The sequence below is a fragment of the Triticum dicoccoides genome, chromosome 6A, assembly GCF_002162155.2.
Source record: "Triticum dicoccoides isolate Atlit2015 ecotype Zavitan chromosome 6A, WEW_v2.0, whole genome shotgun sequence".
In the NCBI taxonomy this organism is placed as follows: Eukaryota; Viridiplantae; Streptophyta; class Magnoliopsida; order Poales; family Poaceae; genus Triticum; species Triticum dicoccoides.
This window is the reverse complement of record NC_041390.1, coordinates 626804683-626828837: the sequence shown is the minus strand read 5'-3', so window position 1 is coordinate 626828837 and position 24155 is coordinate 626804683. Positions and strand designations below refer to the sequence as shown.

The 24155-nt window shown below is 48.7% G+C and overlaps 1 protein-coding gene, 1 long non-coding RNA gene and 1 pseudogene across 5 annotated transcripts in view; 1 reads left to right on the top strand and 2 right to left on the bottom strand.

Moving 5' to 3' along the window:
* Nucleotides 1–15440: 15440 nt before the first annotated feature.
* On the bottom strand, nt 15441–17075 carry LOC119318660. The gene is made up of 2 exons (XR_005154199.1): nt 16363–17075; nt 15441–16276 (listed from the first exon to the last, which is right to left on the bottom strand). It is a non-coding gene; the product is annotated as an uncharacterized LOC119318660 (long non-coding RNA).
* Nucleotides 17076–18690: 1615 nt separating this feature from the next.
* LOC119318659 lies at nt 18691–20151 on the top strand (annotated as a pseudogene).
* A 123-nt stretch (nt 20152–20274) lies between these two features.
* Nucleotides 20275–24155, bottom strand: part of LOC119318658 (sucrose transport protein SUT4-like) — a 5118-nt gene continuing 1237 nt past the window's right edge. Inside the window, exons 2-15 of one of the 4 annotated variants that reach the window (XM_037593240.1) lie at nt 23663–23728; nt 23465–23563; nt 23315–23379; nt 23133–23217; nt 22987–23020; nt 22800–22899; nt 22286–22361; nt 21812–22168; nt 21561–21704; nt 21140–21373; nt 21001–21064; nt 20879–20922; nt 20594–20785; nt 20275–20560 (exon numbers count right to left, since the gene is read on the bottom strand). In XM_037593240.1, coding sequence (XP_037449137.1) covers nt 20618–20785; nt 20879–20922; nt 21001–21064; nt 21140–21373; nt 21561–21704; nt 21812–22168; nt 22286–22361; nt 22800–22899; nt 22987–23020; nt 23133–23217; nt 23315–23379; nt 23465–23563; nt 23663–23728 — 1536 coding nt within the window. In that variant the 3' untranslated portion in view covers nt 20275–20560; nt 20594–20617. Of the gene's footprint in view, nt 20786–20878; nt 20923–21000; nt 21065–21139; nt 21374–21560; nt 21705–21811; nt 22169–22285; nt 22362–22799; nt 22900–22986; nt 23021–23132; nt 23218–23314; nt 23380–23464; nt 23564–23662; nt 23729–24155 lie in introns of those variants that run through there. The other 3 variants (XM_037593239.1, XM_037593241.1, XR_005154198.1) reach the window with 3 other exon arrangements.

Genomic DNA, 24155 nt, shown 5'->3' with positions numbered 1-24155 from the left:
AGCAACCCTCTCACTCGGGGGCTTAGCTGCAGTCCAAGCACTCGCCTAAGTTACGAAAATCCTACCGAGTGAAGAGCAACCCTCTCACTCGGAGGCTTAGCTGCAGTCCAAGCACTCGCCTAAGTTATAAAAATCCTACCGAGTGAAGAGCAACCCTCTCACTCGGGGGCTTAGCTGCAGTCCAAGCACTCGCCTAAGTTATAAAAATCCTACCGAGTGAAGAGCAACCCTCTCACTCGGGGGCTTAGCTGCAGTCCAAGTACTCGCCTAAGTTATCAAAATCCTACCGAGTGGTAAGCCAGACTTTCACTCAGGGGCTTAGCTGCGGCCCAGTGCTCGCCTAAGTGAACTGAAGAATAAGTCGATTGCGATAAAGGCGCCTTGCTTTGAACCTGCAAAAGACATTTCGAGCCAAAAGCAATCGTATTCAAGCACCAAATTCAAGTTTGAATCGATATCTAAAGGAACCGAGAGTGCTCAGGCGTTAAGCCTGTTAAAGTTTATCGGTTACAATTCCACTCGGCATACCGAGGCAAATTTAAAGCGTCGAGCCAGAAGAAGTTTTTTACCCCTCCTGTGGAGGGCTGGAAGGTGCAACGAATTCATCAAGGTCGATCCCGTCAGCGATCCGAGTGGCAGCTGCAAGGAAAGTTTCCATAAAGGACCTGAAGTCGTGTTTCTTGGTGTTGGCCACCCGAAGAGCCGCCAGCTTCTCTTCTCGTGCATCCTTACAGTGGACTCGGGCAAGACACAGAGCAACATCTGCACCACACCGAGCCGAGGACTTCTTCCATTCCTGCACTCGACCAGGGATCGTGTTCAACCGGGCCATCAGCGACTCAAGATCATTCTGAAGTGTCTCCTCAGGCCAGAGCGTCGAGTCGATGCGAGATGTGGCGGCCTTCAGCCTTGCGAGATAGTCCACGACAGCTGCAACACGGGACTCCAGTCGGAGAACATCCATGGCAACTTCGTCGTTCACCGGAGAATTGACGGGGTCGAGGTTTGGCTCCAGCCGGCTAGTTTCTTCTTCAAAGTTTTGACAAAATTCTGCAAGGGTGATCACTAAGTCAAGGGGATGGCCGAATGGAAAAAGCCACAATTGGAAATATTTGCCAAACATAGAGGTTTACCTTCAAGCATAAGAAACAGCTTCTTGGCAAGGTCACTCAGGAAGGCCTCCAGTTCAGCTTTCTTCTCAGTCAATTTGCTGACTTGGTCGGTCAGGGCAGCTTTATCAGTTTTCAGTCGACTGACCTCCTTGTTAGCAATCCCAAGAGCAGCTTTCAGATTGGTATTGTCTTGTTCGAGCTTGGTGACTGAAGCTAACTTCTCGTCAGCAAGCTTGATCTTCTCAGCTAGCTCAAGGTCTTTCTTCTGTTGGGCCTCCCTTACCTTACCTACAAATTACAGCAAGATCAGATTTTGAAACAAGCAAGGGGAAAAGCAGTCGTCAGGGTCTCACCAAACATACCTTCGGTCTCCTCCTTTGCCTTTGTCAGCTTCTCCTGAACCAGCTTCAAGCTCAGCTCGACTTGAGTATGCTTGTGTTCCAGCTCCGAGTAGCGAGCCACAAGATCACAAGAGTTCTGCGAAGAACCAATCGACTAAAATGTCAAATATAATTCACTTCCGAGTGAAAAAGGGAAAAACACACGTTTCTAAGACTACAGCCGAATACAAGCATTCGACCGTAGTCTCGGGGACTACACCCAGTGGGTGCACTCAGCGTGCCCCCACTAATCCTGTTGAAGACAAAGTCGACCAGTCGACCTCAAAAAAAAATCGAGATGCATTCTCTAAGACTGTGATCAACTGCAAGCAGTCGACCACAGTCTCGGGGACTACACCCAGTGGGTGCACTCAGCGTACCCCCACCGGTTTGTGAAATCCAGTCGACATAGTCGACTGACAGAAAGACTGAAATTATAAAGCCTAAGGCCGACTGCCAGCAGTCGACCTTAGCCTTGGGGACTACACCCAGCGGGTGCACTCGGCGTGCCCCCGCTAATACGGAGTTCAATCGACAACACCCAGTGGGTGACTACTATAAATTCCGGAAAGGAAAAGTTTTTGGCAGCATATCCAACAGAAGAAACGGTGGTCGACTGACCTGAACATTGCTTTGGAGGGCAGAACTGGCGTCATAAGCTGCCTGGCTCGCGTCCCGGATGGTCTTCAGCTACTCCATCATGAGTCCCGCCTGGCATATCGCCTCCTTCGCTGCGCCAGCTTGGTCCTCTGGGACGTGGTGCGTCGTGAAGAGGGAGGGCTGCTGAGCACTCGTCAGTGGATTTGCAAAGGACACTGTGTGTCGAGTGGTGTTCTCTTCCTCCACAGTCAGAATCTCAGGCGCCGTCACATCCTGAGGCACCTTACTGGCGGACGCTTTCCGACTCCTCCTGCGCTTCAGCGGCTCTTCATCCTCATCATCATCAGGAAGATTGATAACAGTATTGGGTGGAGCTGCGGAGAAGAATCAGGATCAGAGATCGCGAGTCAGTCGACTAAGAACGGCGTTAAGAATACAGTACCTGGGTTCGAAGTTGGTGCGTCCTCCATCTCGTGGTCATCAGCCCGGGCCGAGGTTTCAGAAGTAGTAGCACTACAACTCCAAAGGATCAGTCGACCAACTTCAGCGTCGACCAGAGACAAAGTTCACACAAAATGAGAAGATTCAAACAACACGATTACCCTGATATGGTAGGGATGGACACCTTCATCTTCGGCAGGAGCTTGAGTGGCTTTGACGAGGCCGCCCTGGGCTGCTTCGGCGCCTTTTCAGTCGGCACCGGAGAGATGGTCCGAGGGCGCTTGGTCGACTGAGTGGTGGTCGCAACCCCCTTACCACGTTCGGTTGAAGGGTCGTGGACAAGCTTCGACCGCCTTTCCGAGCGCGATGGTACGACTTCCTCCTCCTCTTCCTCCTCGTCTTCAATGTCATCGTCATCGCCGTCGTCATCATCATCGTCGTCGTCATCCCCTGCAACGTCCGAGTCCCACTCCTCCTCTTCCTGGCTCTCACCCCCGCTCGCCTCACCCTCCTCAGTAAGAGTTTGTGCCCCATTGGGCATCGAGTACAGCTCGGTGAGAGCCTAGCAGATATCAAGACGAGGATCAGTCGACCAGTCGGCAGGATAAACAGAAATGAATGCGACAAGAACGCAGTGGAGGGCAGAGCAAATGTACCTTGTTTGGATCACTGTTGTGGTCGAGTGGAGGAATCCTTCTGGCTCCGCGTGGGTTGTCCTTGTTTCCAGTGACGGCTACCATCCATCTTTCCAGAGTGACATCGTCAACTGCTTCCGGATGGATTCGAGTCTCGTCTTCGGTCCCACAGTACAACCACATGCAGTGGCTCCGGAACTGAAGAGGCTGGATGCGACGCCTGAGGAAGACCTCCAAGAGGTCCATGCCCGTCACTCCCTCCCGAACCAACTGCACCACACGCTCCATCAACATCTTCACATCAGCTTTCTCCTCCGGAATCAACTTCAGGGAGGAGGGCTTGTTCACTCGGTCCATGGTAAACTGTGGGAGTCCACTCGACTGCCCCGGCGTCGACTGGTCCCGGCAGTAGAACCAAGTCGACTGCCAGCCTCTGACCGACTCGGGAAAGGTCATGGGCGGGAAGGTGCTCTTATTCCTCACCTGGATCCCCAGACCCCCACACATTTGGACGACTCGGGTTCTCTCATCACCTGGGCTCGCCTTCTTCACGGTCTGAGAGCGACACGTGAATATATGTTTGAACAAACCCCAGTGCGGTCGACAGCCCAAGAAACCCTCACACATGGACACGAACGCAGCAAGATAGGCAATGGAGTTTGGGGTAAAGTGGTGGAGCTGCGCTCCGAAGAAATTCAAGAAGCCACGGAAGAGAACACTCGGCGGCAAGGAAAACCCACGATCAACATGGGTGGCCAAAAGCACACACTCACCCTCTTCTGGCTGAGGCTGCCACTCCTTCCCCGGAAGCCTCGCAGCTCCGTGAGGGATCAAGCCCTCGTTGGCCATGTCGAGGAGGTCATTCTCTGTGATGGTCGACTGGATCCAGTCTCCTTGGACCCAGCCCTTCGGCAGGCGGGATCTGGACGAGGACCCTCCGCGGCTGGTGGATCTCCCCTTCGCCTTCTCCGACGCCGACGCCTTCTTTGCACGCTCCAGCGCCGCCGTCTTCTCCTTGGCCATGGTCGCCGGCGAGATGCGCGAAGGGAAGTGGTGCGGGGGCGAGAGCGAGCACGCTGGGCGGAGAAGAAGGAAGCAGAGAGAGGGAGAGAATGCTGAGGCGCAGCACAGAAATCCTCGCTGGGCACATTTATAAGGCCCCTTCCGAATGGATGACAGGTGGGCCCGTCGATCTAATCATATCTGGGAGCAGTTATGCAGACGGGATACGTGGCGAAAAAGGCGGCGCGGAGATCGAGGCGTCTATGCCCCGTCCCATCCGAACACCGCGGTCCGCCCCGCTTCGCGCGCGTCCCCAAATTTCGCATCCCGCGGAATCCGCGAACAGCAAATCAGTCTGTCAGACGCGGTGTTTCCGGCGATCCGTCGCTCGGAAATCGTCGAAGCCCGAAAGATCACTCGACGCAAAAATAGAATGGATCGAGTCGACTGAAGGCAAGTTGCTCCCTGTCGATGAAGAGATTCTTTGGTCCAGGACAACACACGACCAGAGCGCAAAGGTTAATCAGAAACAACATCAACTCCTTCCTCACTCGAAGCCTCAATCCATTCGGGGGCTAATGATGGGGTTATGTACCTAGGGTAGGGTCATGGACCTGATCCAAGTACCTTACCCAAGGACACCCTTAGAAGAAGTCACCTTCCAGTCGACCAACGAGGGACACACTCGACTGACTTGAAGGACTCGACCACGAAGACTCACTCGACCACCGGAAAGTCAAGAGGCACTCTGCACTGCAACGGCCTGTAATCAAGTAGACTTTATGATAGTAAAGGCACTTTATGTGGGGCGTTACCAGTAACACCCCAGACTTAACTCACCTTAAACCCTCTCCTACGTGGGCTGGCTGGGGTCCTGGCACACTCTATATAAGCCACCCCTCTCCACAGGCAGAAGGGTTTGGCACCTTGTAATTGATATACTCATAATCCACTCGACCGCCTCCGGGCTCCGAGACGTAGGGCTGTTACTTCCTCCGAGAAGGGCCTGAACTCGTACATCCTTTGTGTTTACAACCTCTCCATAGCTAGGACCTTGCCTCTCCATACCTACCCCCCACTCTACTGTCAGGCTTAGAACCACGACACCCCGAACTCGGATGAGCGCAGTCGCCACCAAGGAGCTACCTAAATAGTCTCACTGTCAAGCTCCTATGGCTAAGTGAAAGTGTTAAAGCATTATAGTCCGGTTGCCTGGCCCGCCGCGCTATCACCTTCTTTGTAGGACCAAGACATTGGGTTAAGTGTGAAAATGCGTCTTCTGCGAGCACCCCTGCACTATGTGCATGGGGGCTGAAGCCAACGACTGCCATCTTTCAGATTTTATATATATATTAAAACGGCCGCACAGGAGGTGTTCCCAATACTTGAAGGCACAAGTATAAAAAGGCCACTACAGTTTATCAAAATATTACTTTATAATTACATATGCTATCATAACATAGCATCTTTCGAGCACTGCGTCTCTATTACACGAGCGCCTTCAAGGACTTCCTGAAAATAGTGCTCGGAGGATACTCGGCTTTTGTCCGAATCTCGGGACGCAATAACGGTGGTCTCCATCTCCGCCCAGTATGTCTTAACACGGGCAAGAGCCATCCTTGCGCCCTCTATGCATGCTGACCTCTTCATTGCATTTATACGCGGCACCGCGTCAAGGAATTGTTGCACCAAGCTGAAATAACTCTTCGGCTCCGATCTCCCCGGCCACAGATAACCCATGACGTACTTCATGGCGAGTCCAGACAACCTATTCAGTTCGGCCCATTGAGCCAAACGATCGTCCACTGCCAGTGGACGCTCTGGATTGTGAAACTGCGACCAGAAAAGCTTTTCCACTTCGCGATCCTTCTGATCTCGAAAGTGTTCGGTCGCATCAGCAGCACTCGCTGCCAAGTCCAGATAGGTATCCTCCACACTCCACATTCGGTCCAACGGAGCAAACTTCGGATCACAAAATTTCCTTCGCATCATAAAGGGCTTTCCAGCCGCAATCTGTTCGGCCTGACGCAGCTCCTCCTTCGCAGCTCTCATCGCAGAGCGCGTGTCCTTGGCATTGGTAGCGGCCTTCTCTAAGTCCGTCTGTTTCGCCTGGTCTTCTTTTTCAAGAAGTCTGCAACGGTCTGTAGCGCTTTTTAACTTTTCGGCCATCTCGGCCATCTCTTCCTTGCTTCGGCAATGGGCAGCCTGTTCGGCTCTCAGCTCTTCAAGGGCTTTCTCGGCGGCCGCATCACTTTCTCTGGCTTGTTCTTTAGCTCGGGCAAGTTCCGCCCTAAGACTCTCCACGGCGGCCGCACCATCTGCGTCAAGCACACACATTGTAAGACAAAGGCCTTAAACTGTTCTTACCTCATGCCGCCCGGGGAATTGCATACCTTGAGCCTCCTCAAGCCGCTTGTTGACAAGCGTGATGTCGGCTTCTGCCACATCTAGTTGCCGCTTTAGTTCGGCAAAATCGTCAGTTCGGCTCGATTCCGGACACCCTGTCGCCTACATTCAAAGGCGACATCTTAGACCTGGGATTATGATCCTCCGCGTGCCGTCATTTCTTGACGACGCGCAGAGTCTCAGGGGCTATTATCTACACAGGGCGCATCTTATTCATGCGCAACTGCCAAAAGTGTACATTATCTAATGTACCTCGAAACCCGTCAGTAAACTTTTGACGGCCTCATGCAATCCGCTCTCTGCGGATGAAATCCTTTCAATCACCATGCCCATCAATGCACGGTGCTCCTCTGAGATGCAAGCTCGCCCCAACAGAATCTTTAGCTCCTCCAACCGAGCACCAGACGGTGTCGGGCTCGTCCCATGACCTCTTTTGAAGTCCGGACGCGGAGAACCTCGGGGGGCCACATAGCTATCTTCCGCCCCTGCCGGATTCAGAGAAACCCTCCGCGACGACACCTCAGGATCGCCCGCCTCGCTAGGCGGCACGGCAGGGGGAGGCGTCCCGCTCTCCATCATCTCCGAAAGAAGATCCCCCGAAGACGAGCTCTGCTGAGAAGGGCTGAGGTCCGAGCTACAAGGTAAAAGTTTGGTTAATCTTCTCAGGCATAAATCAAGGATTTCCCTCATCCCTCAAAAGGAAAATCTTTCTCTACTTACAGCTCGCTGGAGGGCTGATCCCCTTGTGGGCGTAGTCCGGCCGAGGAACTCCCCGGCGTCGGACCCTCTGACGAGGATTTTCTCCCCCGCTTTGCGGCCATGGTTTCCGGGTCGTCAGAGGCGGCTCTCTTCTTCCCCTTAGGAGAGGAATCGTCGGTTCCTCCCTTCGGAGCAGCCTCCTTTGAGGAGGCCATAGCTTCCTTGTCCTCCCCCTCCAAAGGCATTATTTCCAGCATCCTGACTAGCACGGGATCCGGCCTGGTTTCAGGAAGGGGAGCCGGACACCTGATCAGCTCTGCCTTCGCTATCCACTCCTGTTTAAAAGGACGACTCTTTTAGGGACAAGTTTATGACAATTATACGGATAGAAGGTCCGGGCACAAGGTTGCTTACTTGAGTATCTAGGCGATTGCGGCTTAGGCCTGCGTCCTCGGTCGAATCCGGACACATCTCTTGTGATCCGAAGAACAGTTTATACATCTCCGCGGGTGTTGCGCCCATGAAGTTCTGGAGAGCTCGCGGTCCCTCTGGATTAAACTCCCACAGGCGAAGGGGGCGACGTTTGCCGGGCAATATTCGGCGAATCAGCATGACCTGCGTCACCTTGACCAGGCTGAGGTCTCCTTCCAAGAGATCTTTAATGCGGCCCTGTAACAAGGGCATGTCTTTGGGCAAACCCCAATCCAACCCTCTGTTGACCCATGATGCCAGACATGGTGGGGGACCCGAGCGAAAGGCAGGAGGCGCCACCCATTTGGTGCTCCAGGGAGCGGTGATATAAAACCACTCTCGTTGCCACAAGCCTAGCTCCTCTTGAAAAGAGCCCTCGGGCCATGGAGCATCAGCATTTTTGCTTATAATAGCGCCTCCGCACTCTGCGTGCCGTCCCTCGATCATCTTCGGCTCCACTTTGAAGGTCTTGAGCCATAGTCCGAAGTGAGGGTTAACACGGAGGAACGCTTCGCACACAACGATAAACGAGGAGATATGGAGGATGGACTCCGGAGCTAAGTCGTGGAATTCCAGCCCGTAATAAAACATCAGTCCCCTCATGAAGGGATCCATTGGGAAGCCCAACCCCCGAAGGAAGTGAGACATGAACACCACGCTCTCACCAGGCTGGGGACTAGGGATGACCTGCCCTTGAGCAGGCAACCTATGCCAAATTTCGCCGGTCAGGAACTTACCCTCTCTCAACTTTAGCACGTCCTCCTCCGTGACGGAGGAGGGCATCCATCGGCCTTGAAGGTCGGAACCGGACATCGTCGAAGGTCCGAGGCGCACGGAATCTGGAGCCTGGGGTGTTGGAACTCGAGGCGACGGGCGAACTTGTTGGAGAAAAGATAAGGCCCTGGTCTCTTTATAAGAGGCTGAATACCAGGAGCCCTCCCCGTAACCGTTTGGGACTCGCCTTTAATCGAGAAAATATGCTAACAGGCACGATTGGGTTACCCACATCCGTATTGATGAGAATCCCGTAAAAGGGGGGTACACAATCTCTGCTTTGACAAGACGTGCCAAGGAAACCGCCTCGCAAAACACGCTGAGGTGAAAAAAGGAAAAATGATTCGTAAAGGACTTGGCCGTAGTGTGATGGCGCACTGCGGAATACGTCAGCAGATTTGATTTGTGTTAATATTATTCTCTCCATGGCAATATGTGGAAGCTTATTTTGCAGAGCCGGACACTACTCTTGGTGTTTACAATCTTCTATGAAGGACTTGGAGGAGGAACCCGCCTTGCAATGCCGAAGACAATTTGCGCGCCAGACTCGTCGTCATTGAAGCCTGGTTCAGGGGCTACTGAGGGAGTCCTGGATTAGGGGGTGTTCGGGTAGCCGGACTATACCTTCAGCCGGACTCCAGGACTATGAAGATACAAGATTGAAGACTACGTCCCGTGTCCGGATGGGACTTTCCTTGGCGTGGAAGGCAAGCTTGGCGATGCGGATATTCAAGATCTCCTACCACTGTAACCAACTCTATGTAACCCTAACCCTATCCGGTGTCTATATAAACCGGAGGGTTGTAGTCCGTAGGCAATCAGAATCAACTCCATAGACAACAATCATACCGTAGGCTAGCTTGTAGGGTTTAGCCTCCTTGATCTCGTGGTAGATCTACTCTTGTACTACCCATATCTTCAATATTAATCAAGCAGGACGTAGGGTTTTACCCCATCAAGAGGGCCCGAACCTGGGTAAAACATCGTGTTCCCTGCCTCCTGTTACCATCCGGCCTAGACGCACAGTTCGGGACCCCCTACCCGAGATCCGCCGGTTTTGACACCGACAATATGTTTCTCGATTATGGAGGTGACAAAAAGGTTCGTCGTAAAGGGTTACGTCGATGCAAATTTTGACACTGATCCAGATGACTCTAAATCTCAATCTGGATACATATTGAAAGTGGGAGCAATTAGCTAGAGTAGCTCCATGCAGAGCATTGTTGACATAGAAATTTGCAAAATACTTACGGATCTGAATGTGGCAGACCCGTTGACTGAACTTCTCTCACAAGCAAAACATGATCACACCTTAGTACTCTTTGGGTGTTAATCACATAGCGATGTGAACTAGATTATTGACTCTAGTAAACCCTTTGGGTGTTGGTCACATGTCGATGTGAACTATGGGTGTTAATCACATGGTGATGTGAACTATTGGTATTATATCACATGGCGATGTGAACTAGATTATTGACTCTAGTGCAAGTGGGAGACTGAAGGAAATATGCCCTAGAGGCAATAATAAAGTTATTATTTATTTCCTTATATCATGATAAATGTTTATTATTCATGCTAGAATTGTATTAACCGGAAATATAATACATGTGTGAATACATAGACAAACAGAGTGTCACTAGTATGCCTCTACTTGACTAGCTCGTTGATCAAAGATGGTTATGTTTCCTAACCATAGACATCAGTTGTCATTTGATTAACGGGATCACATCATTAGGAGAATGATGTGATTGACTTGACCCATTCCGTTAGCATAGCACTTGATCGTTTAGTTTGTTGCTATTGCTTTCTTCATGACTTGTACATGTTCCTATGACTATAAGATTATGCAACTCCCGTTTACCAGAGGAACACTTTGTGTGCTACCAAACGTCACAACGTAACTGGGTGATTATAAAGGTGCTCTACAGCTATCTCCGAAGGTACTTGTTGGGTTGGCGTATTTCGAGATTAGGATTTGTCACTCCGATTGTCGGAGAGGTATCTCTGGGCCCTCTCGGTAATGCACATCACTTAAGCCTTGCAAGCAATGCAACTAATGAGTTAGTTGCAGGATGATGTATTACGGAACGAGTAAAGAGACTTGCCGGTAACGAGATTGAACTAGGTATTGAGATACCGACGATCGAATCTCGGGCAAGTAACATACCGATGACAAAGGGAACAGCGTATGTTGTTATGCGGTCTGTCCGATAAAGATCTTCGTAGAATATGTGGGAGCCAATATAAGCATCCAGGTTCCGTTATTGGTTATTGACCGGAGACGTGTCTCGGTCATGTCTACCTTGTTCTCGAACTCGTAGGGTCGGCACGCTTAAGGTTTCGATGACAGTTATATTATGAGTTTATGAGTTTTGATGTACCGAAGGAGTTCGGAGTCCCGGATGAGATCACGGACATGACGAGGAGTCTCGAAATGGTCGAGACGTAAAGATCGATATATTGGACGACTATATTCGGACATCGGAAAGGTTCCGAATGATTCGGGTATTTTTCGGAGTACCGGAGAGTTACGGGAATTCGCCGAGGAGTATATGGGCCTTATTGGGCCATACGGGAATAGAGGAGAAAGGCCAAAAGGAAGGAGGCGCCCCCCCCCCCTCTGGTCCGAATTGGACAAGGGGTGCAGCCCACTTTTCCTTGTTCCTCTCCCCTTCTTTCCTTCTCTCCTACTCCAACAAGGGAAGGAGGAGTCCTACTCCCGGTGGGAGTAGGACTCCCCCCTTGGCGCGCCCTCCTCCTAGGCCGGCCGCCTTCCTCCCTTGCTCCTTTATATACGAGGGCAGGGGGCACCCCATAGACACAACTGTTGATCATTGATCTCTTAGCCGTGTGCGGTGCCCCCTCCACCATAGTCCTCGATAATATTGTAGTGGTGCTTAGGCGAAACCCTGCGACAGTAGAACATAAAGAACGTCACCACGCCGTCGTGCTGACGGAACTCTTCCCCGACATTCTGCTGTATTGGAGTCCGGGGATCGTCATCGAGCTGAACGTGTGCTAGAACTCGGAGGTGTCGTAGTTTCGGTGCTTGATCGGTCGGGCCGTGAAGACGTATGACTACATCAACCGCGTTGTGCTAACGCTTTCGCTTTCGGTCTACGAGGGTACGTGGACAACACTCTCCCCTCTCGTTGCTATGCATCACCATGATCTTGCGTGTGCGTAGGAAATTTTTTGAAATTACTACGTTTCCCAACAGCAGCATGTAGCTGATCCTACCTGCCTATTATGTAAAGAAGCAGAATCGGTTAATCATATTTTTTTGATTGTGTGGTTGCGAGAGAACTCTGGAGAGAGATCTTTAGCCCCATAGGATGCAATTTCGAGCTTAACTCGCATGGGCTCCTTGAGTGGTGGGCTAGAAACGACAACAAAACCGCAGATAGTATGCTTCATGCAACTGCATTATGGGCTCTTTGGATGTATCGCAACGATATTTACTTTAATGCTGTACCTTGGCTTGGTATGCAGGTCATGTGGCAAAAGACAGCTTCTTTTTTAACCTTGTGGGAGATCAGGTGCGCGGATTCAGTCAAGAAGAGATGTCGTCTCCTGGTACACAAGATGGAGCATTTGGCGCGAGCACCGCTTCTTCTCCTTTGGCCAGACCCCTGGCTAGGACTGAACCAGTGCGGTGGAAGGACTCCTTGCTTCGGGGGTGGCTTTTCTCTCTGAAGATACGGGCGTGATCCTTAACCTCTGAAATATGTTTGCTGGTTGTAGCCTGTACTGGGTGTGGTCTTTTCGCTCTTTGTCTCTTTCGCTCCTTCATGGAGTGTAGACTGTGTGGTGTTTTCATTTTGCTGGGGCAGCGTCTCTGCTGTTTTTCCCCGCGTGCCTTGTAGCTCCATAACAAAACATGTTCGGTGGTTTCGTTGCATGCAATGAAACCGGGGCGTTGAGTCCTTTTCTTCTAAAAAAAATGCCAGCATTCCATTAGATGTTTTTGCTATACTGTCAATCGTCACGTTACAGAGTGGCAGGAGTTTCTCAGCCCCAAGCCCACGGTGACAATGCCAATGCAGCGAGTGAACTGGGAAAAGCCCCCAAGTGACATGGTAAAAATCAACTCAGCTGTTGCGTTCTCGATAAACTCAGGAACTGGAGGTTGGGGTTTCATCTGCAGAGACAATACATGGGAGTTGCATTTTGCAGCGGCTGGGGCTAAGCATGGTCTGTGGAGTGCTCTACATGCTGAAACTCTAGCTCTGTATCATGCAGTACAATGGGCAGCAGGACGAGTAATTCGGAAGGGAGGGAGTAGTATATTTGATTGATTGATATGGAGTGCGACGAGTAATTTTGATACTAAACTCTCTAGATTTGGAGTCTTCAAGTGCATCGAGGGTTGTGGGTTGCTGGGCGCCTGTAACGGTGTGGGTAGTTGGTTGAGGTTATTGATTTTTTTGTCTTTTTCTTTTTTGGATTTTATACTCTTTTCTATTTCTAAAATTTTAATTCATGAACATTTATAATTAATACCTAGATATATTTCCGAATATTTTTAAAAATTCATGAATATTTTTACCTCAATAATATTTTTTAAGTTTACAAATATTTTAAAAAAATTGAAATTCATTTCAGATTTGCAAATTTTTGAAATCCATGAATATTTGAAATTCCAGAATATTTTTAAAATTCATGTTTTTTCCAAGATATCGAAAACCCATGAACATATTTTGATTTAACATACTAATTCAGATAAAAAAGGATAGCCAACCTTTTATAAGATAGGAGTGGAGCGAGTGAAAAAAAATGCTAAGCAAGCGAGTGGAGAAGGGGGGCGAGCTGAGCAGGTTTGTGGGTTGTCCCATATGAAGGCTATAGCAACAATTTCTGCATGAAAATAGGAACTCTAAAGGGATTAACAAACAGACCACCGGTTGACACCAAGGTGAAAAAGTATAAGGACACCACAACTACATACCGGGCAACCCCACTCAGCTCTCGGAACAAATACCTTATCTAGCGGCATCCTAGCACGGACGAAAACAAACTATACCATATAACATAACTCAGAGCAGGATGCGACAACCACCCGACCACTTCAGTTGTTGTGTTTCCTTACATGCTTTTGTCCTTTTGTTATTTCTTCTGTTTTTTTTTCTTTCTTTTTTCAAGTTCTAGAAAACTTTTTTTCTTCATGATTTTTTTTTTGCAAAATCAATGATTTTTTTGTCAAATTCGAAGAACTTCTTCAAACTCGATGACCTTTTTTTAAAAAGAGGGATTTTATCATTTATGCCACTAGTTGCGTCCCACTACTCAATTTTGCCATTAGAAATTACAACTGCTCAAAAATTCCATCGTTTCGTGAGATGCTCGCTCAAAAATGCCATTACATATTAAAATGTCAACATTCCATTACATGTTTGTTCAAAAATGCCATTGGACATTGTTATTGTCATATCAAACTCGTTGGCCATGTTATACGAAGAAAATACCCCTATACCCACATATCAGCTCTCTCTATCTCACAATAATAAGGGTAGACCCCACTTGTCAGGAGTAAGTAGGTGAATAATTTTAGAGAAAATAAAAACGTTGTTGGGATCAAATGGAACCCACACTTTATTGTAGTGAGATAGAGGGACATCTGACATGTTGGTCTATAGGTATTTTGGTCATTATAACATTGCAAACGAGATTCGAGCTGACATTAATGGTATTCAGTGGCATTTTCGAGCATGCGCCTAACAAAGCGATGGCATTTTTGAGCAGTTAAAATTCCTAATGGCAAAACTGAGTAGTAAGACACAACCAGTGGCATAAATGATAAAAACCCTTTAACAAATTCGATGAACTTTTCCAAATTCGGTGAAATTTTTTAAAATTTGATGATTTTTTTCAAATCTTGGTGAACCTTTTTTTTCAAATCCAATGAACATTTTTTTCAAATTCGATGAACTTTTTTCAAATTTCATAAATTTTGTTTCAAAATTGATGAACTGTTTTTAGATTGATGAACGTTTTCAAATTCATGAACCGCTTTCAAATTCGTAAATTTCAGATCCAATCGTATTTTTTCAGTTTTGTGAACGAAGGGACAAACACCAAAAAAATGAACGAAAAATGAATGAGCATATTTAACCCGGTGGCATGGCACCCAAATAGAATTGGAATTTTTTTTTCATTCTGAAGTGAGGACTGGAAACATACTTTCCGGGTGCATGCAAACATGATAAAGCGGCATGGTGTCTCTACCCCTTTGTCTGTCCGGAATACTCTTGAAAACTTCAAATTCCACGTAGGGTTAAGATTTCTGGATGGAGTTTTGCAAGAAACCTGTCTTGGGGTGATACAGCTCATTGATCACACTTTGCCAGTGGACAGACTAGGTTCTGTTATATTCGAACACATCTTATCTCTTCCGGGGGAACACCTAGCTATATATCCAACTTCGATTTTACAACAAGTGATAGCAGCCGGAGGTTGGCACTTGTGATAGATCTATAGGAAAAAATACGCACAACGAAGTGGTTCCGCCAACATGGAGATGGTCACTTTCGGTCTTGTCAAACCCAGGTGGTGCAACCCAAACAAGAGTTTCACCAAACACGGTATTTTCCCCATATGAAGGAGTTGAAGCTACGACGGCTATACTCGGGGATGATAGAGGTAATTTTCTGGCGGCTCGATGTAAATTAATTCCATTTGCAGCAGTCGTGATCACCACAGAAGCGATGGCTATGAGGGACGGTCTGGCTCTTGCTAATTCCTGGCAAGCAAGGAAAAAAGGAAGGAGAGGAATTGAGAGATGATAAGAAAGGAAGGAAAGGAATTGAGACAAAATAAGAAAGATGTGTAAGGAATAAGGGTGAAAATCAGTTAGAGAAATAAGAAAGGGAAGCTCTTTAAATAAAATGAAATTATATGGAGCGCACACAGAGACGAGGACATGAGGATGGACAGAATTAATTGAGGCATGAGACGTATAAAAAATCCTTCCGTTACAACGCACTTGCATTTGTGCTAGTGAAGGCCATAGCAACAATTTCACAGTTGCTCCTGGGATTAACACACAGACCACCAGTTGACACCGAGGCCAAAAAGTATAAGGACACCACAACTTCATACCGGACAACCCCACTCAGCATCCGAAACAAATACCTTATCTAGTGGTATCCTAGCACGAACGAAAAAATATATACCATAATCTTTCCCTACTAATAAAGCACGGAGTGCTTCTGGTCGTACGTCGTCGTCACTTTTGCAAAAAAAAACCTCCGTTTCTGAGTATTCAACCCGCAGTCCTATTTTAAGTGGGTATCCGAGAAAACGCTTCGTTTTTGCAAAAAACACCGCTGCACCGCTTATCCATTTGCGTTCTCCACCGCCGGGCAAGCGCTGCCGCTTGCCATTGGCGTCCACGCCGCAGGAGCCAAGGAAGGGGTGATGCGTCGCAGCGGGCGTCCGCGCCGCCCGAGGCCAGGAATGCGGCGAGCCGTCGCGACGGCCGTGCGTTCATGCCGAAGCGAGAAGGAGGCTGGGACGGCCTAGTGGTTTGCTGGGCGCTGGAGAGGCTCGTCGCAGGGAGCTCCTCTCCTCTGCTTTGGACGTGAGGCGGCTGAAGAGATCGGGCTGCAGAGCTGCGGGCCGGGGGCCAAAGAATGGCGCGGGCACTAGATGGGACTTGTGCAGGTCTAGGCGAGATGGGAATGGCGTGGTGGGGGTCTGGACGCCGGCGGGTCCTTGGCCGGCGACGCTCGGGCATCGGCCGGCCATGGCCGTCTCTCTGAAGAAAAATAGAAGACAGAGAGAGCTCTTAGAGAAAAGAAGCATGGGAGAGAAGAGAGATGGAGGAAGAAGGGGAGGGCTCACCCACGACGCGGAGGAGGACGCGCGACTGAGGAAGCAGCAGGTCGTCATCCTCCACATCGCCCAGTGCGAGGCTTCTCCCGGCGCGGAACTGCCGCAACTGTTGCTACTGGCCAAGACACCCGCATCCGCGCACTCCTCATGGAGTCCTGCGGCGAAGGGAGGTGGGAGAGGGAGAGTGCCCTGGCTGGCAGGAAGGGGAGGAAGAAGGGGAGGAGTGGTGGTGGAGGAGCAAGGCAGTGAGAGGATGCGGCTGGACGAGGCCTATGGCCTCTCGAAGTCAACGCGAGCCGCGAGCAGAGAAAGAAGGGAGAATGAGCGACGCGGGATCAGCCGAACCTCTGGGGCATGGCGGAGGTGGCGAAGGTTGTGCGGTTCGAATCGGGTCGGAGGCGAGGCTGCTGGCCTGATCCGGAGCACGGGGCCGGCGACTGGGGCGGACGGCCAGATCAGGCCGACGGCAGAGCAGCTCCAAGACGCCAGCCACGGCGTCCTCTGGGTTCCTCGCCGATTAGGGAGTGCTTCCTGGCCAGCCACCGCGGCCCCGCGCACGTGTCGTTATTTTGGCTGGGTTGGACGGAGAAGAGGAAGAGCGTCGGAGCTGGGTTAGGATGAGGAGGAATGGCTATTTGGATAAGAGAAGGAGAGGAATGGCGATGAGATAAGGCACGCAGTGGGCGGTCGGTGCTCTCCTCTGCTAGCACGCGAGGCGGCACCAATGTCTTGTACCGGCTAGAAGCTACTGGACGCACCCGTGCTAGCACCGATTTCTATTTTCAGGAAGAGCACCGATTATTACTTGATGTTGTTTGTTGTTAGTACTATATATCAGATATTCCCTCTGTCCTAAAATAAGTCTCGCACTACAATTTTATACACAATTTTGTACTCCCTTCGTGTTTAAATATAAGTCTTTTTAGAAATTTTAATATGGACTACATACGGATGCTTATAGACATATTTTAGAATATAGTTTCACACATTTTGCTCGGTATGTAGTCCATATTAAAATCTCCAAATAGACTTATATTTAGGAGCGAAGGAAATACTATAGTTAGTACAACGAGACAATTATTTTAAGATGGATGGAGTACAATAATTAAAAGCGAGTGAAATATTGAAAAGAAATATTTCTTAATAGAGAAGATATTTGAAGCAAGTCGGTACTTGCTAACCATCAAGATATTCCTCAACTCTAGATGTCATTGATATCATCGGTAAGATAGGCAGGATAGAGCGAGGGATGAAGAATCGAGAGAGGGCGACAAAGGTGCATCTTGCTCGCACCATGTTTCGCCCCCGCACGACAGTTGGGAGGGGGGCACTACCCTCTGTTGTACCATCTGTCCCACAGTTCTGCGTACCCTAACCTGATCTCATCGAGGCCCGATGATAATGTCCAGAGAAGTGGTCATGTTGGCGTGGAGGGTGTGCTCCTACTGTTGGTAGCAACGTGTCAACAAAAGAGTGACAAGCATTGTAAATTCTTTACTTTCTGCTCATCATATTTTTGAAGTGGGAAAGCAAAATTATGAATTAATGTTAATAGGGATTCCGAGATATAGGAGTTAATATATGATCTATTTGAAACTGTTACAGCTATGCGAATGATGCATAATTACTTTCGCAACGAAGGAGTAGCCGCTGATGGATAAATGGTTAGATTTTCATAATTATTTTTATACAGGATTGTAGAATAACAACAACTTATTACACATAATTCAATTTCTTTCGAACGAGTTGAAGAAGTAGGTTTTATTAGTAGAGAAAAAGATTACGAGCTTTTCGAATACAATGAGATCTTCATAAGGTGGATCCTTATGAGTCTCACAACCAATTTAACTGTAAAATCTTATTATTCACCATGATAGGTAAACACTTGAATACCATATGAACTCTTAGATTTATTTTATACCCGATGCAACGCACGGGCATTTTTGCTAGTAACATAACTAAAAGCAAATTGAAACAACCGACCGTGATTATCTGCTAGAGAAGAAAAAACTTAATTCCACGAGTGAAGAACGGCGTGGTGATCACAGGACGAGCGAGTTGAGAGCACGATGCGACAACCACCCGACCACTTCAGTTGTTGTGTTCCCTTACATGCTTTTGTCCTTTTGTTCTTTTTTTTTTGCTAACCGAACCGGTGCGTGAGGCAGGAGGTTTCCAGAACACGGTAGCGCCCTGCCCCTTTCTCAAGAATTCTGTAGCTTTTTTTTGAGAGAGAGAGAAAGAATTCTGTAGCTTTCGAGAAGGTTCCTGCGCTCGTTCGAGAAGGTTGTTTCCTCAAATATATAGTAGGTCTCGTCTCATCTCCTCAACACAACAACACAGGCAACAAACGACCTACCACCCATCTTTCCACGCGATTGACGTCGACTTCACCATCTCATCATCCATCGATGGCGCGCCGCGGCGGCTTCTTCGGCTACCACCCGTATGATTATTACTGCCCGACTTCCTATGGGTACGACGCCTATCCGTACTATCGCCCGGCCACCGCCGATCCCTTTTTCCCGAACGTCGAGCCGCTCGTGACGGAGCGGTTGCGTCCCGCCCGCCGGAGGGCCCCGGCGCGGCACGACGGCGGCTTCTTCCGTGGCTTCGGCGCAGCGGAGCCGGCCGCACGGACCACGGCGCGTCCTAGGCCCGGCAGCGGGTCCCCGAAGAGCTGCCCTGACTGCTTTGAGGTCGAGGTCACGGGCCCCGATTCCGACTCGCCGCCGGCGATTCCAAAGAAGCAGGCGCCGTCCGTGGAGGAGGCCGCGGTGAGGGTGCAGGCGGCGGCGCGCGGGCTGCTCGCTCGTCGCATGGTGCGGGAGGTGCGCGCGGTGGAGCGGCAGGCCGAGGCCGTGGCCGCGCGGGTGGCGGCCGAGGCAGAGGTGCTCCGCGCGGACGCCCGTGCGCGGATCGGCCTCGGGGAGGAGCTCATGCGCCTGCTGCTGCGACTCGACGGCGTGCGCGGCGCCCGCGAGTACCGCAAGAGGGTCACCCGGCGCGTGCTCACGCTCCAGGACGCAGTCGACGCGATCGAGGCCGCGCCCGCGATGGTGACCGCCGATGCGCCGGAAGTTCAGGATGCAGAAAAAGAAGCAGAGAGCGGGATGGAGCCGGAGCTGCCGGTTGAGGACAATACTGCGTCAGATTTTCTGGCTGCCGAGACAACTGACACGGCGGTGATGGAGGTTGACGCGGCGAGTCCCGTCGTCGTCGACGAGGCCGGGAAGACCGAGACCGAACTGGTGGCGGAAGGCGAGAAGGCCTCGGAGGCGGAGGGCGAGTGGGAGATGGTGGCAACAGGGGATGGCGACGTCTCCACCGGCGAGGAGGACCCTACACCACCCAAAGCGCAACAGCAGCAAGAACATGCACAAGAGGAAAAGAAGATGGTGACCACCAACGGGCTGGACGCGAAAAAACTGATGGAGATGGTGGCGGCGCTGTGCGAGCGAAGCGCGCATTGCGAAGCGCGCAGCAATGCGCGCTCATTGGGGCCCTGGCCGAGCGGGTCGACACGCTTGAGCGCGCCGTCCGGCGAGTGGAGGAGGCCGACCGGCGCAGACGGAGGAACAAAAAGACCAACAAAGACGGCAAGAAGAACACAAGTAGCTTCTACAGGGACTAGATAAAAAAAATTTCTACTAGCATGAGTCTTCGATTGGATTTTTTTCATTAGATTTTAGTAATCTTGCATTTGTTTCAATTTCATTGATTGTGTGAACAAACTTAGATCATGACCGCAAATTTAATTAGTTTCAATTGAGTTATGTGATGCTTGGGTTTTCAAAATTGGTTGTGACTAGATATTTGTATTCAATTTGATTTTTAACTACAACAATTGGCTGTGATTATCAACTAAAATTGCTCAAATTTTAACTACGACAATCACGACACCAACCAAGATTACACTAATTTCATCCCAAAATAGACCAAAAAACAATATACGGTACATTCGACCATTTGTGAAGTAATATACAGTACAAAAAAAGTGTACATCTTTTACAACTTGGGCTGACACTTGTATGCACACAGGCCTAAAACTACCTCTCTATCCTAATCTCTATCTCATCTTTAATTTTATTACTGTGTATCTAACAAAAGGGGGAAAAGAATTATCTCCATATGTAAACGAATGTCAAAATGAGGGTGAGCAGCAGAAGGCTATTACTGAACATCTGGATGTTACACACAGCAGGAGGCTTCGGGCTTGGGATGTTACACACAGCAGGAGGCTTCAGGCTCTGGATTCCGGATTTCAGCCCATGTGGAAGCCGGCGGATTGGTAGTTGTTTGATAGCTTGGGCAGCTTGATCATCGCGAGCACTCCGGCTGCCAACGAGAAGACCGAGGCCAGTGCGAAGGCGGGGACATTTCCTCCCCCCAAAAGCTTGTCCCATGGGCCGGCTCCGAGTGACACTACTATCTGCAAATTAGAATGCGGTCGACAGTCATAAGGTCAAGACATGTTCAGCGACGATGCATGACACAAGAAATCATTCTAGGTATAAAGGTCGACCTGAGGAGCGACAATGGCAAGATTCAGAACTCCAGTAGCCAAACCTGGACATGGGCAGACATTCTCAGTCGAGAAGAACAACTAAAACATGCTGTAACAAAGCAAACACCAGCGACACAAACCTTGTCCGCCTCCAGTTCCGGCAGTAAGCTCAGCAGTCACGGAGAACGGAACACTGTAAGTGATCTGTATATGCAAGAGCAGAGGGTATAAGACATCCTCCAGCTGCAATAAAGAAGGTGTCGAGGGTCTGGTACTAACCGAGAGTGGCAATCCAAGAAGAGAGAAAAGAATGAGCGCTGAAGTCTTGACTGTTTTATCTGCTCCGACAATGTGTTGAAGCTTGCTCGAGTACAGGTCATAGGAGATCCAACTTAGTATTGTTGTAGCCAACATGCAGGCAAATACTATGAAGTTGCTGATTGCCCAAACCAATCTTGCACCAATCATCCGGCATAATGGATCGATAAGGAAAGAGCCAATCCCAAGGACGACCTACATGAACAAACCAAATATTACCGCCACCGACTAAAAATACCTTGGCACTTACATCCAATTGCAATGCTTTTAAACCACCACAAACCATGTAACTAATCTTTCAAAGTATTTGCATTACCAAGAGGCAGGTACTACCCTAGACGTACAAAAATTATAGTGAACAAAATTGATCACAGGCTCTTACTGAATTCAATAGCAAACCAAATGCACCTTCTCGGACACCGTCATCATAAGCTTTCCTTTCACTCGCGTTTCCTTTTGGGTCACCGTGATAAACCTCACGCCCCATCCAGTCGGTGTCAAAAAGGAAAAAGGGAAACCACGACAGCTGCAAAACAGATAAAATGTGATGAACACCATCAGTTTCCAGCAAAAAGAGACCATCAGCAAGCAGCTGATGTGCACCTATCTATTTAATCCATTTTTATAGCGTACCCATGTTAGGGCCATAACCAGAAGCACAGAATACATTCCAGGAGGTAGATGCCTCATGCTAGTCAAAATTTTAACCAAAACTGCTCCTGGCCCATCATTGAAAGCCTCAACATCGTCTTTGTTCGAGTTGGAGCCTGCATCTGTAAAATCCTCAGCACGGGAGTTAGCTGAGACATGGTTTGCGTCAGCATGACCGTTAGAAAGTCCTCCGTTAGTCTGTTCACTTGAAGCATCATGATCATCTCTAGAACCGTTCAGTAGAGGAGCCGAGTCAGATAACTGCTGTGCATCCTTTGGTTCCAGCGGAATCTCTTCAGCAAAGTAGAGGGTAACAGCCATGCAAAACAGAAGGAATACCTGCACGATACATAATTAGTCAGCTTACTCTTTTGCCAGCAATGCATTTGTACAATTATATTGAGAAACCTAACTTCGGACACCTAGGTCAATTGCAGAATATCTCTGAGAACTTACAACTGCAATTAAGAAAGCTGCTTTCAAATTACCACAAGCTTCACAACAGGCCCTAGTCATCAGAAAAGGAAACCACCTGCATAAATAAAAAAGAGTGGGAAGGTCAGCTTTGTACGGGGAAATCAACTGCGGTTGACAAGAGACTCTCGGGATAAAACTAGAAATTAATAAAAGTTGGCCAGCTATCTTTGACAGAAGTAGAAAGTTGGAAAAACAAGTTGTGGGATTACAAGTACCCTATGCTACTGTGAGACCATACCTCGAGAAAGCACATCATCAAGGCAGGGTGAGCAAGCATACTATTTACAGAGACAGCTTGACTGACATAATAAGCCAGAAGGATCGTTTTTCTAAATAGTAGCATGAGTATAGGTTTAAGATATTACCTACTACAAACCTACAAATTTATGTCAACTAGCAAAGTTTGGTTCTTTCTGGACAGTGGCATGAATCTACTCTTGGACAACAAGGCTCAAGCTAATGTAAGCACAGAATAACACAAAACACGACATACTTGTGCCAGTTCCCACTCGCACCAGCTGAAAAACCAAGAACGTTTCCGACAGCCATCCATGAGCAGAATATTGCATTTGCCGAATTACATTGATCAGGACCTGCATCGTAGAATGTATCATTCGATAGCTGATATCATAAGGGTGGATCCAGCATTAGTAGAAATTCTAACTGAATGTATTAACCACCTGAAAGATCAGCTAGGAGGGCACGAGCAGGTCCCTATCAAGAATGAACAAAATATTAGGAGAAGAGTAATTCAACTTTCCAGCAACATTTACAGAGACTGGGAGTCAATTCATAAGATCACATGTAAAGTTTCAAATAGGCTTACTTGAACTGTATTATTTGCAAGGTCCAGCATCCAGAATCCAAAAATGAAAATAAAAGCAGCTCGATATCGTAGACCTTTGTATGTACTGTATGAACAATCATTAGCATTTTAGTGATGGTGATACAGCTGATGCTAAATTGTTATAATAGAATAACAAACTACCAGAACGAATGGATGATTACCTGCAGTGCTCAGTGGTGTCTCCTAACATGTAGCCAAGGTCTGCAGAAAACCCGACTAAAGTTACCTACGAGTATGAAGTCTGTCTATTAGAGAGCAGGGAAAGAATGGGGAATATACTGTAAACTATCAAACATGATATATATACTTACAGCTGCACAAATCAGCACGCATCCAGCCAGAATGAACGGCCGTCTCCTCCCGTACTTGGAGCGGCACTTGTCACTCCAGACACCAACACAAGGTTGAACCTGGCGTCAGCGGGTAACCAACCAGCCATTTAGAGACATGAGACCTTGCATTACTGACTCCTAACAAAAATCAGCAACTGTGTCGTCGTAAGAACTTACCACAAAACCAGTAATAGGCCCACAAAGCCAGATGAAGGACGCCATTGCATGGTCTATTCCTAGAGTCTGCATGTAAGATGAGGAACAAACAGCAGGTGAGCGAATTTGTAGGACAGGAAAGATTTCATGTAGAACACACTAAGAACGTAAACGGTCCAGAGTGCATGAAGTTCTTGCAGCAGATGTTAACTATTTATTATCAGCATTCGTATGCATATACAGAATGACCGAGTAAGAAGCACACCATACAGGCGATCTGGTGCTTCACACACTAGTAAAACATGGCAGATGTTTCCCAGGATATTCCAGGCAAATGAGCCGCAGACCAGAACCCCGCTTTAGCTTGTTTATTATTACTGCAGCAAAGTAGTGTGTCCTAATTCGCAGCAACTCCTCTGTGGATCAGGGTTTGCCTATGTCTGTATGTAAATCGACAGTTGTGGCGCGGGAGTAACCCTATTTTTTTCTTGCCTAACTAATTGGCTGCAACCTC